The sequence below is a fragment of the Notolabrus celidotus genome, chromosome 6, assembly GCF_009762535.1.
Source record: "Notolabrus celidotus isolate fNotCel1 chromosome 6, fNotCel1.pri, whole genome shotgun sequence".
NCBI classification, from domain to species: domain Eukaryota; kingdom Metazoa; phylum Chordata; class Actinopteri; order Labriformes; family Labridae; genus Notolabrus; species Notolabrus celidotus.
Window position 1 is genome coordinate 10,653,669 of NC_048277.1, and position 13,024 is coordinate 10,666,692.

At 40.5% G+C, this 13,024-nt stretch overlaps 1 protein-coding gene across 1 annotated transcript in view; it reads right to left on the reverse strand.

The window, feature by feature from the left end:
- Window positions 1-182: 182 nt before the first annotated feature.
- The window catches only part of LOC117813965, a 28,390-nt gene continuing 15,548 nt past the window's right edge, over window positions 183-13,024 (reverse strand). Inside the window, exons 43-77 of the mRNA XM_034685047.1 lie at window positions 12,894-12,921; window positions 12,707-12,806; window positions 12,517-12,609; window positions 12,363-12,426; window positions 12,184-12,282; window positions 11,985-12,088; window positions 11,725-11,863; window positions 11,487-11,605; window positions 11,019-11,168; window positions 10,741-10,911; window positions 10,358-10,658; window positions 10,148-10,212; window positions 9,958-10,045; window positions 9,726-9,843; window positions 6,232-6,355; window positions 5,521-5,657; window positions 5,180-5,435; window positions 4,857-5,099; window positions 4,596-4,772; window positions 4,370-4,515; window positions 4,187-4,277; window positions 3,713-4,102; window positions 3,476-3,602; window positions 3,269-3,387; window positions 2,989-3,185; window positions 2,628-2,811; window positions 2,376-2,541; window positions 2,133-2,257; window positions 1,710-2,018; window positions 1,414-1,617; window positions 1,204-1,329; window positions 941-1,111; window positions 729-833; window positions 533-628; window positions 183-409 (exon numbers count right to left, since the gene is read on the reverse strand). Of these exons, the coding sequence (XP_034540938.1) occupies window positions 242-409; window positions 533-628; window positions 729-833; window positions 941-1,111; window positions 1,204-1,329; window positions 1,414-1,617; window positions 1,710-2,018; window positions 2,133-2,257; window positions 2,376-2,541; window positions 2,628-2,811; window positions 2,989-3,185; window positions 3,269-3,387; window positions 3,476-3,602; window positions 3,713-4,102; window positions 4,187-4,277; window positions 4,370-4,515; window positions 4,596-4,772; window positions 4,857-5,099; window positions 5,180-5,435; window positions 5,521-5,657; window positions 6,232-6,355; window positions 9,726-9,843; window positions 9,958-10,045; window positions 10,148-10,212; window positions 10,358-10,658; window positions 10,741-10,911; window positions 11,019-11,168; window positions 11,487-11,605; window positions 11,725-11,863; window positions 11,985-12,088; window positions 12,184-12,282; window positions 12,363-12,426; window positions 12,517-12,609; window positions 12,707-12,806; window positions 12,894-12,921 (5,300 nt within the window). The 3' untranslated portion in view covers window positions 183-241. The remainder of the gene's footprint in view (window positions 410-532; window positions 629-728; window positions 834-940; window positions 1,112-1,203; window positions 1,330-1,413; window positions 1,618-1,709; window positions 2,019-2,132; window positions 2,258-2,375; window positions 2,542-2,627; window positions 2,812-2,988; window positions 3,186-3,268; window positions 3,388-3,475; window positions 3,603-3,712; window positions 4,103-4,186; window positions 4,278-4,369; window positions 4,516-4,595; window positions 4,773-4,856; window positions 5,100-5,179; window positions 5,436-5,520; window positions 5,658-6,231; window positions 6,356-9,725; window positions 9,844-9,957; window positions 10,046-10,147; window positions 10,213-10,357; window positions 10,659-10,740; window positions 10,912-11,018; window positions 11,169-11,486; window positions 11,606-11,724; window positions 11,864-11,984; window positions 12,089-12,183; window positions 12,283-12,362; window positions 12,427-12,516; window positions 12,610-12,706; window positions 12,807-12,893; window positions 12,922-13,024) is intronic.

A 13,024-nucleotide genomic window follows, 5' to 3' on the forward strand; every position in this document is an offset into this window, starting at 1 on the left:
TCTTCAAACTCAGAATAAAAAAAAAAAATACAAAGAGCAATTCAAGATCAAAAAGTATTTTATTATGGTTTATTTCATGTCATATTATATGATAAGAGATAGCCCATTAGCTGGAACGCTTCACTCAGCTGCATCTTTTCCCTGTAAAAAGAAATAAATTAATCACTCAATTTTCACAGTACATCCCTGTATACATGTATACAAAAATTGCTTGATGAAACTTGAAATACGGGGAAACTTATCAGTTCAGTTTTTGAATTTCTAAATATAGTTTTACCTTGCCAGCGTCACGGCTCTTAACTCTCAGTTTGTTAACCTGGGACTCAGCTATGTCGGCACGCTCCTCAGCCTCCTCAAGCTCATGCTGAATCTTCCTGCTCTTGGACAGATGAGAATTGGCCTGCTCCTCCTGAAAAACGTAGGACACAACGTAATGAAAATTTCAAAAATGTTTTCAAACTTTACATAAAGAATACATTTTGTCAGGTGATTTTTGTTTGAACATGTGTTGAAACAGATTCTATGTCCTTACCGCTTCCTCAGCCTGCCTCTTGTAGGCCTTCACCTTGAGCTGCAGCTTGTCAACCAGATCCTGCAGCCTGGCAACATTCTTCTTGTCCTCCTCAGTCTGTTATAAAAACAAAATACAGATTTAGATTTTTAATCATTTCAAATTGTAAATATGTATTATTGATAAAAATGTTACATCTTAATAAAAGTGACTTTACCTGATAGGTGAGCTCCTTCACTCTCCTCTCATATTTGCGGACACCCTTAACTGCATCAGCTCCACGTCTCTGCTCACCCTCAACTTCAGTCTCCAGCTCACGCACCTTCAGAAAACAATGAAAGTACAGTAAGTAAAGTAAAATAAATCTGTTTTTAAAAATGATTTAACCTCTTGATTCAGGTGTCCAAATTCTTAACACAACCTTCTTACCCGAGACTCAAGTTTCTGAAGCTGCTTCTTGCCTCCCTTCATGGCCAAGTTCTCAGCCTCATCCAGGCGGTGCTGCAGGTCCTTAACAGCAACCTCGAGGTTCTTCTTCATTCTCTCCAGGTGAGCGCTAGTATCCTGCTCCTTCTTCAGCTCCTCAGCCATCATAGCAGCCTAAAGATAACAGAATTTAACACTGGTGAGAAATGTTGTATAAAGCCAACTGATCATGACCAAAAAATAAGAATAAATTAAAGTACACCTACATCAGTGATGGCCTTCTTGGCCTTCTCCTCTGCATTCCTTGCTTCCTGAACAGTGTCATCCACTTCACCCTGAACCTGGACCAGGTCAGCCTCAAGCTTCTTCTTGGTGTTCAGAAGGCTTATGTTCTAAAAGCGTAGAATAAAGTGTTATTATTTCCCCAATAAAAATGGTATGAATGCAGAAAGTGGCAGAAATAAAAGAAAAGTCACCTGTGAGTGCAGAAGTCCAACACGCTCACTTGCGTCCACCAGCTCCTGCTCAGCAGTTTTGCGGCTTCTCTCTGTCTGTTCCAGACCAACTCTGAGTTCCTCAATTTCAGCCATCATGAGGCCGTTCCTGCGATCCACCATTGCAGCTTGTTCTTTGAGGTCTTCCTGGGCTCTCACAGCATCATCAAGGTGCAGTTGTGCATCCTAGTGAAAAATGTCAGGAAAATATGAAGATGACTTCTAAAATGAAAGAGAACTGATCATAAACTCTGCACAGCCTCTGTGTGCTACAGTACCTTGAGCTGTGCCTGCACATTCCTCAGCTGCTTCTGGGACTCAGCAGCCTGGCGATTGGAGTGGCTAAGCTGAATCTCCATCTCGTTCAGGTCTCCCTCCATCTTCTTCTTGATTCTCAGGGCATCATTCCTGCTCCTGACCTCAGAATCCAGAGTGCTCTGCATGGAGTCAATCACCCTCTGGCTGTTCCTCTTGATCTGCTCCATCTCCTCGTCTTTCTCTGCAAGCTTCCTGTCCACCTCACCCTTGATCTGGTTGAGCTCCAGCTGGACACGCAGGATCTTAGACTCTTCATGTTCCAGAGTTCCCTAGTGACAGAAAAGATAATTATTCATCTTAATGTTCCTACATTTGCAAAGTACCTGTCAACAGATTCAAATATTTTGAATTTTACATAAGATTTCTCAAGAAAAAAAGTATACCTCAGCCTCTTCAAGAGCAGTCTGGATCTCAGACTTCTCAGTCTCCACCTGCTTCTTGGACTTCTCCAGTTCATGGATGCTCTTGCCAGTCTCACCGATCTGTTCAGTCAGATCTGAGATCTCCTCTGCAGAGAAATGTATGTGTTTCAAAATATTAAGCCTCAAAATGTAAAATGAGCATTGAATAGGACAAAGAAATACAGCTTTTTTCAGCATAGTGTGCAGTATGTAGTGAGAGCTTACGCTGCAGGTTCTTGTTTTCACGCTTCATGGTCTCCAGCTGATCTAGAGCTTCCTCGTACGAGTTCTTCATTTTGAACAGCTCAGTGCTGAGAGAACGAGCCTCCTTCTGAGCTCCCTCAAGCTCTGCCTGTGCCTCCTCGTACTTCTGTTTCCATTCTGCCAAAACCTGAAGTGCAATTCATTTTCTCAGTAATTGATCAACGCATCGTGGTTTCTTGGATTTCATTAAGAGCTAACATAAATTAACATTACCTTGTCAAAGTTCCTCTGCTTCTTGTCCAGGTTGGCAGCCAGACCATTAGCTCTCTCCACATCAATCATGAGGTCCTCCACCTCACTCTGGAGCCTCTGTTTGGTCTTCTCCAGAGAAGCACACTTGGAATTGACAGCCTCAATCTGCTCCTCAGCCTCCTGAAGGCGCTGGGCAAGCTTTTTCCTGTGTGAAAATGGTGTGGTTGGTCTCAGTGAAAACCTTGAACTTATAAACACTGACAACTTAAAAATACTCAGTTATTTATATCTTTTTCAAACAAAGAACACAAACAATATTTTCTGTTAAACTAAGCTGCTGTGTGAAAATAGTCATTTGTTTTAAAAAAAAAAATGAACTCACTTGGCTTCCTCAAGCTCCTCGGTGCGCTGGATAGCATCAGTTTCATACTTGGATCTCCACTGAGCCACCTCACTGTTGGCCTTGGACATTCCACGCTGCAGCTCAGCCTTTGCCTCCTGCTCCTCCTCAAACTGCTCCCTCAGCAGGTCACAGTCATGGCGGGCCGATTGCACTCCATGAGCAAGAGCATTCTTGGCCTAATGTAAAAAATGAAATTCTGTGTGAAAAATGTTGAAAAACACACATTAAATGTTATCATAACAAAGTCAAATGTTCTTACCTTAACCTCCTCCTCAATCTGTCTCTTCAGCTCCTCAATCTGCTGAGTGAAGGCCTGTTTGCCCCTGGTCAGTTGTGAGACAAGAGCCTCTTTCTCTTCAATTTGACGGCTGAACTCACCTTGTTAGAAAGATGTGTTGAAATATTAGTTTGTGATACACTTTTACAACAATTGAAAAAAGATCTTTCAATTAAAATTTGTAGATACCATTTTCTGTCAGGAGACGTGCTTTCTGTGCACTCATGTCATTGTTTTGACGGACATTTTCATCATTCTTGGTCTTCAGTTCACTGAATTGGTCCTCAAGGGTACGGCACATCTTTTCAAGATTTCCCTAATGAGAAAAAGACAGCTCAAAGTATTGATCAGATTTCCTTTTAATATCTATGACATTTTTCAATGTACTAACTTTGGTATTAAAATAATGTTTAATATATGTTGTACCTTTGCTTTTGCTACAGCCTCCATGTTGCTGGAGAGATCATCAATCTCCATCTTGTATTCGCTCTTTTCCTTCTCAAGCTTCTGCTTGACACGCTGGAGGTTATCGATCTGCTCTCCCAGCTCAGCAACGCTGTCGGCCTGTTTCTTGCGAAGAGCTGCAGCTGTGGCTTCATGCTGCAGAGTGGACTCCTCAAGATCACGACGGAGCTTCTGGAATTCAGCTTCACGCTTCTTGTTCATCTCAATCTGAGCAGCAGTGGCACCGCCAGCCTCCTCCAGCCTCTCACTGATCTCCTCAAGTTCCCTGGAGAGGTCAGCTCTCTGCTTCTCAACTTTGGCACGAGCAGCCCGCTCAGCCTCAATCTCCTCCTCTAGTTCCTCAATACGGGCCTGTAAAATGGAGGCATGTTGTCTTTCAGTATACTTTAACTGAACTTAAAAATGTATGTATTTTCTTTCAACACAATATGTCACCTGAAGCTCCTTGATCTTCTTCTGAAGCTGAGCACCCATTGACTGCTCATCCTCAATCTTGCTGAGGAGCTGGCTGATCTCAAAGTCCTTCCTGTGGGGATTACACAAGATCATTTTAAGAGCTTGTGTGTTGGCTATAATCTTTTAGTATTATTTTTTGGTAGAATTGAAAGACAATGTTACTTTTTAATTTTCTCATCAGACTGCTGCTTTTCATTCTCAAGATCCATGATGGATTCCTGAGCCAGTTTCAGATCACCCTCAAGCTTCCTCTTGGCTCTCTCAAGGTCCATACGCAGCTTCTTCTCTTGCTCCAGAGAACCCTCAAGCTGAACAGTAATATAAGTTTTTAATGACAAGGCTCATCACCCATGTTAATTTGCAAAGCTGAGTGACTATTAAAACTTACATCATCCACTTGCTGCTCAAGCTTGGTCTTGGCCTTGGTCAGAGTGTTGACTTTGTCTTCCTCAGCCTGCAGATCATCAAGAGTCTGCTGATGAGACTCCTGAAGGGCTTTCTTTTCCTTGGTCAGCTTAGCAATGCTCTCATCCTGAGAGGCCATCTCTTCAGTCAGGTTCTTCACCTAAATTTGTAGCAAAAAAAATTGTTTATATGTGGTAATCTCTGGATTTTACTTAATGTACAAGATATTCAGTTGTTCCCAAACCTTGTTCTCAGTGGCATGTTTCTCCTTCTCCACTTTGGCCAAGGTAAGCTCCAGGTCATCAATGTCCTTCTTGAGCTCAGAGCATTCATCCTCCAGCTTTCTCTTCTTGGCAGTGAGCTCAGCATTGATTTCCTCCTCATCCTCAAGTCTCTCAGTTGTCTCTTTGAGTTTGGCCTCCATCTGAATCTTACTTTTGATAAGTCCCTCACATCTCTCCTCAGCATCTGACAGATTCTCTCCTTCCTGGTTTTCAATGGAAAAAAGGTTGTTTGTAGATCCACATTATGCTAACAGAAGGAGACAGAATATAAATGTATACTTACTGATGCGACTTGCAGCTGCAGGTCATTCTTCTCCTGCACGAGGGACACCATCTTCTCCTCCAGCTCCTTCTTTTTGGCCAGGGCAGTAGCCAGGTCTGTCTTCATCTTGTCGTAGTTCTCCTTCATCTGACTCAGCTCCTTCTCAGTTTCAGCACTCTTCAGCAGAGGCTTGATCTTGTAGTACACCTTCATCCATGGCCAGTGTTTGACATTCATGAATGAGCGGACGTTGTACTGGATGGTATAGATGGCTTCTCTGTGGACAAGAAACAGCTGTTATGGACAATGTAGTTTTTTGACTTTTCCATAATTGTATTTAGTACACTCTGTTTTCAACATGCCTCCTCTCCGTCATCTTAACAAACTCCTTTCTCATGACGTAACCACGGCACAAAGCTTGAGTCATGGTGACCAAAGATGCCAGTTTTTCATCTCTCATCTCCTCAAGGGTACCCAGTAGACCAGCCTTGAAGAACACCTGAATAAACAGAAAACAGTAATTTATGGTTTATTTTGCATCATACACTACTCTAACACCAAAGATTCTACTTTAGGACCTGGAAAGTGTGCACCCCATTCAATATAAATCTCTCACATGTAAAAAAGAATACTTTGGAGAATGTTTTTCAATTTGCCAGAGAATAAGTTTCTTTTAAATTTCATACTGTCAATAACCAAGACATGTGTGCCACATGGCCAGTGGCAGTTATGCTTATGAAAACTTAAGACACATGTGGGAGCAGTAGCAGTAGTGAATTGTTGACAAATTCCACTGTGGAGAGACTTGTGACAGTGAATTTATTGTGATTTAACAGGCAAACGTTCTTATATGTTCTGGAGCATTAGTAGTGGCCACATGGGTGTGCTGTTCGGCCTCATCTACTTCTCCTTACTTTACTTGTTCCTTGGCCCATGGCCTCAAACTCCATCACAATGTCTTCTAACTTGGAGATGTGATTTTTAATTTAGATTAAAAGCAAAATAAATTGAAATATACATATACCCTCCTTGGTAATTGCAATTAAGTTAATGAATGCGAGAAGGGTGCTTACCTTGGTGTGTCCAAATCTGTACTCGTCATGGTTGACATCAATTGATCCAAGCAGCTTCTCTGAAGCCTTCTTGTTATCAATGAACTGGCCCTCAGGGATGACACTGGCATTCAGCACCTTGTATCTTCAAGGAGGGAGTTCATTATCAGTGTGAGCATTGTCTTTGTATCTCCTGCATTCAATTGACTGTCTGCATACCCTTACATGGCCGTTTCCGGTCACAACTATCGATCGTCTCCCTGCAATACAAACTCCAATAGCCCCCCCTCTCGGTTTGAGCGTGATCCATGCTCTCTGAGTCTCCCCTGTATCATACATCCTATTAAGTCAAATGAAAACCCTGGTCCTTCAGCCTTGCAATCTGTAAATGAACCACTGTCTCAGTTGACCTCTATCTGTACTTTAAGTCCCTCAAGTTTCAAGAACAGGAGAGGCCTGGGCTTAATTCACTTAAACACAAGGAGCATTCTTCAGCCTGAAAAACTTGACCAACTTAAAATCCTTGTGTCCCAAACTGATCCAGACATTATTGTGTTGTCTGAAACTTGGTTGAAATCTTCTGTGAATGATTCTGAGGTTGTTTTAAGTGATTTTAACCTTTTTAGAATGGATAGACAGTCAAGGGGAGGTGGTGTAGCCATTTACACAAGAGCCTCGTTAAATTGTACTGTTCTTAATGCAGTAACAGTTGAAAAAGGTTTTGAGTTTTTGGCTTTGAAAGTAAATATTGCACATAATAATACTATTACTGTGATTGCTGTGTACAGACCTCCTTCTGCTGCCACTTCTGCTTTAAATGCATTGGCTGATCTTTTAGCTCCACATGTAAATTCAGAGGTCATAGTTTTAGGTGATTTTAACTTAAACTGGTTGAGCTCCCCCTCTGATAACTTAAAACACATCTTTGAAAATTTAAACTTTGCACAGTTGATTACAGACCCCACTAGGCCAAATCTAAAGGACTCATCAAAGTCCACTCTGATTGACTTAATATTTACAAACAGATTAGATAAAATTACTGATTCTGGAGTGTTTGAACTTGGTTTCAGTGATCATTGTCCGATAGCTTGTATCAGAAATACCAAGTTACAAAAACAATGTCCTCGCATGGTGGTAAGCCGTAATTTTAAACACTTTGTTGAGCAAGCCTTTCTCTCAGATCTTTGTAATAGTGACATTCATGCTACTGTTGAAATATCTGATGTTGACTTAGCTCTAAACCATTTTTGTAAATCTTTTAATTCTGTAGTTGACAAGCATGCACCCTTCAAACAACACAGGGTAAAAAATAGGTCCTCTCCCTGGTTCTCTGCTGAAATTTCAGCCCTGCTGAGAGAGAGAAATAGGGCCTGGGTCATCGCTAGGTGCTCTGGTGAACCCAGTCACTGGCTAACTTTCAGGCGCCTTAGAAATAAGTGCACCTCAACTATAAGGAAGGCTAAAACAAATTTTTATTTGCTTTTAATCCCCAACCCTCACTCAAATCCATCAAAATTCTGCAAGGTAATAAATTCTATCAATCGAAAGTCCTCCCCCTCTTTACCCTCCCTTACTTCATCTGATGGAACATTAATAACAAACCAGAAAAATATCTGTACAGCCTTTAATGAACACTTTTATGCTGCTGGTAACCTATTTGAAGAAACTTATACAGGTCCCCCTCTGCCTTTTATCTATAATTCTTCTCAGATGATGCAAAGACCAAGATTTACTCTTCAGCCCATTTTTCCTGGTGATGTCTTCAATGCCTTAGTAGCATTGGACTCAAAGTATTCAATTGGGGAGGATAAACTTGAGCCCTACTTCTTGAAGCTTGCAGCCCCTATTATAGAGAGCTACATAACGTACATTTTCAACCTTTCAATTTCATGTGGTACAGTTCCCTTGCTTTGGAAGACTGCTTATATCACTCCATTACATAAAGGTGGTGAGACAGGTAATGTGAACAACTACAGGCCTATCTCTAAACTATCATGTCTTTCAAAAATATTAGAATCTCTGGTGAATGATCAACTTAAAGCATATCTTTTCAATCATTCTATTATAAACTCTCACCAGTCTGGTTTTAGACAAAGGCATAGCACCATTACTGCTGCCACTCTTGTTTTAAATGACATTATCGTAGCCTTGGATAACAGGAAACACTGTGCAGCCGTCTTTATTGATCTTTCCAAAGCTTTCCACACAGTAAATCATGTAATGCTCTTAAAAAAGCTAGAAAATGCTGGTTTCGATAAAAATGCGTACAGCTGGTTCAAGAGCTATCTCTTGGGCAGACAGCAGTGTGTTGCCCAAGGAACTGTAAAGTCAGACTTGGTTGAAATTGTAAATGGTGTTCCACAAGGTTCTGTTCTAGGACCTGTTCTTTTTACTGTTTATATCAATGATATTGTGTCTGCTGTCTCAGATTGTAAAATTCATCTTTATGCTGATGACACAATTCTGTACTGTACTGCTGCTAATGCACAGTCTGCTGTGCATTCTGTACAACACTGCTTCTCTGAATTAGAAGCTGCACTCACCCAACATAGGTTGGTCTTAAATGCTGAGAAAACAAAATTCATGCTCTTTTCCAGGTCCAAACATATTAATCTGAGTAAATTCATCATCAATTCCAATGCAGGCACCGAAATAGAAAGGGTGAAGATTTACAAATATCTCGGCATCTGGATCGACGAGAAAGTAACTTTTAAAAGTCATATTTTAAATTTGTCAAGTAGACTTCGACAAAAGATTGGCTTTTTTTACAGAAACAAGTCCTGTTTTCCTCTCCACTGCAGGAAAACTCTGATAGAGGCAACATTTTTATCAGTCCTCGATTACGGTGACATATTGTACAGGCATGCTTCAGCCTCTACATTAAAGCCACTTGATGCTGTATTTCACTCTGCCCTACGTTTTATTACTGGTGATAGTTACAGCACTCATCATTGCATACTTTACCAAAAGGTGGGATGGTCTTCTCTGGCAGAAAGACGTGATTTGCATTTTTACCTGTTTATTTATAAAGCACTTATTGGAATGCTACCGTCATATTTATCTTCGATGCTAGTTTGGTCTTCTGGGGCAAAACATACCAGATCAACTGGTTGGCTCACTCTCCAGGTTCCCAGAGTTAATTCTGAGCTGGGAAAATCTGCCTTTTGCGTATTTGCACCATCTGCATGGAACTCCCTGCAAAGCACTTTAAAAATAAATGCACTGGTTTCTTTTAATCATTTTAAATCATTAGTTTTAAAATGTTCAACCTCTGATTGTACCTGTTTTCACTAACTTTGTGTAACATTATTTTTTCAATGGTTGTAACATTACTTTTAACTGTCGTCTGTTTTTAATTGATCATCATTCTTTTAGGGTTATATCTTTTATTTTGCTTGTCATGCATTTTAATGTTTCTTTTATATACTCGTCGTCATTGTAAATGAGGGCTTGCCCTCAATGATTTTCGAGTTTAAATAAAGAGAAATAATTTCTATTCATATTTCAATTGATACCTCTGCTTGAAGTCAGCATAGACGATTCTGCTTGGGAAACCTTTTCTGCAGATTCTGATACCCTCCAGCACACCATTACACCTGAGCTGGTGGATGACCAGGAAGTTCTCCATGAGACCTGTTAAAAAATGTATAATAGCAAATTTTGTGTTAAATGATTGGCACAAAGTTAAATAACAAGCTATCCAAACTATTCCTCAATTAATCTATGTAGAATCTATTTTCCATTTACCTGGAGTCTTTGACTCATTTGGAATCAGGCAGCGCACAAAGTGAGGGTGGGTGCTCCTCAAGTTAGTCATCAGCTTGCCCAAGTTCTCCTGTGGATCCAAAATGTTAACTCGTCATGAGATATATCAGTGTGAGTTTTCTTGTCATCTGAAAAATGATTGAATATCCAATTTTGCAATGGGAAACCTTACCCTAAACTGTGAAGACACAGTCTGCATAGAACCACCCTTCTTCTTGCCTCCCTTTTTTCCAGCCTCTGTTGACAATCAAGAAAATACTGTCAGAACTAGTAAAGCAGTTCATGTAAATCCATGCTAAAGTTTGTTCAAAATCAACAAACAAAACACATCTTTCCATAAACCAAAATTGTTTGTTATATATTGATGTTGTCACAATCATACCCTCAACAACAGGTGGATAGATAACAGGCATCAGTTTGACTGAGGACTTCTGGTACAGCTGAATGACAGACTCATTCAGTGGATCCTTGTTCTTGTCCAGCCAGCCACCGATATTGTAGTCCACGGTACCAGCATAATGTACCAGGGAGAAGTGGGCCTCAGCCTTGCCCTTTGCGGGCTTGGGCTTCTCAAATGCTTTGTTTTTGCCAAGATGCTGGTCATACAGCTTGTTTTTGAAGGATGTGTCTGTTGCCTTGGGGAACATGCACTCCTCTTCAAGGATGGAGAAGATGCCCATGGGCTTGAAAAAAAAGAAGTATATTATTAAAGGGAACAATAAGTAAAACTCAAAGTTACATAGAGTCACCAAATGTAATCATTACCTTCTCAATCAGCTCAATGCAGGCAGCCAAGTCCATACCAAAGTCAATGAACTCCCAGATAATACCCTCCTTCTTGTACTCCTCTTGCTCCAGAACGAACATGGTGTGGTTGAAGAACTGTTGCAGTTTCTCATTAGTGAAGTTGATGCACAACTGCTCCAAGGTGTTGAACTGTGATCAGAGAGATACATCAGTTGTTATCTCAAAAACAAAGGGAATGACTGTGTTATGGAAGGTCACGAAAGGAAAGCCAATAAAAACTAAAATATGAAACTTACATCAAAGATTTCAAAGCCAGCAATATCCAGCACACCAATGAAGTACTGCCTTGCTTGTTTAGTGTCCAACATCTGGTTAATACGGATAACCATCCACAAGAACATCCTCTCATAGATAGACTTGGCAAGGGCAGTCACTGAGTTCCCGACCTGAATAAAAAAACAGGTATTATATGATTTTAGTCAGTCAAGCATTTCATTTCAAATACGAAGTTATTTGTTTTCTGAACTTTTGTTAATGAGATGAGTGACACCAAAGATCTTAAATAAAAACTACATCCCAAATAGTACTCAAGATGTACTACAACATATGTTTCACGTTTCATGTCTTAAACTCATAAATCACTATTACATTGAATTCCTTGTTTTTAGTAAAACACAAAAAAAATCAAATGTATTACCATAATACTTAATTAGAACTAAAGTGACCCCACTTTTTGTTTATAGATATTGATATTTCATGCTTACCTGAGGTACAGTCTGTCCCTTGGTGACAAACTCATTTCCGACCTTCACTCTGGGATAGCACAGAGCCTTAAGCATATCAGCAGAGTTGAGACCCAGCAAGTAGGCAACCTTGTCAGCATCTGAAAGAAATTAAATGACTTTAAGTTTGTACAGACAGCATGTGATAACGTCAGTCATGAAAGAGGACAAGCTAGTCTAAAAGAACATTTTGCAAGCATTAATTAACATAGAAACTCACCCTCTGTGCCATCAGGCTCAGCCTGCTCCTCACGCTGCTTCTGCTTGAACTTCATGTTGCCATGGTGGAGCACAGCACCAGTCAGTTTGTAGATGGCCATCTTCTCCTCATTAGTGAAGCCCAGGATATCAATAGCATTCTGTGTTTGAAAGAAGTGTAAAACGAAATGTTAACTTCCTAGAAATTTAGTAAAGGGCAATTTTGGTATTGCAAACATTCACAAAAATACATGTAAACATTTTGTAGTCACGGTCACGCACATCAGTGGCTTCCAGCTCAACTTTGTCATCAATGCTGGCCACAGTGATCTGACCCATGCTGCACATGGGGAAGTCATAGGGGTTGGATGAGATGAGTGACATTTCTGGAAAACAAAGAAAAGGGTGGAGAGCTCAAAACACAGTTGTATATGAAACTGAGGAGTAACACAGGGGTATTTGAGTTAAGCTTTGTGTATACCAATCAGCTCCGGTTTGTGGTTGGTCATCATCTGGAAGAAGATGTGGTAGCCTCTTTCATCAGGAAGCTGGAATGTCACTCTAGACTTCTCCAGCAGATCTACAAATGTTGTTCATAAGTCAAATCCTGGCCAAAATGTTGCCCTTGTTTTTTGGATGTATTACAGGATTTGTACTTACATGTCTCAATATCAGCACTAGCCAGTTTGCCAGTTGTGCCGAAATGGATTCTGATGAATTTACCCTGTTTGGGAAAAAGAAAGTTTTGACATTCATGAACATGAGCAATGTTTCACTAGACCTCTCTGATTTGCAAAAATCCCTCCATACTTACAAAACGAGATGAGTTGTCATTTCTCACAGTTTTGGCATTACCATAGGCCTCCAGCAGGGGATTGGCTGCAATAATCTGATCCTCAAGTGAACCCTATAATGAAGATTTAGAAGTGATATCAGTTTTTCTTTTCTTTGAACCATATGAAAGAATACTGAATTGTAACCATTAAACATGTTGATACTCCCACCTTTGATGTATCCCTCTTCTTGTCTCCACCAACTGAGATTGTTGCAAAGTACTGAATGACACGCTTGGTGTTCACAGTCTTTCCAGCACCAGATTCTCCACTAGGTATAGAAAAAGACTTGTAAAGACTTGTTCATTTTCTTTGTCAAGATATAGAACTAAAAAATATCAACAAATATGAAACTTACGTGATCAAGACAGACTGGTTCTCCCTATCTGTTGAATGAAAAAACAACAAAGTTATCCACCATGGGGTCCAGAGCCTTCAGCCGGTCTGCCCCCCGCCTCTGGAACTCCCTCCCACCAGACATCGGTAACA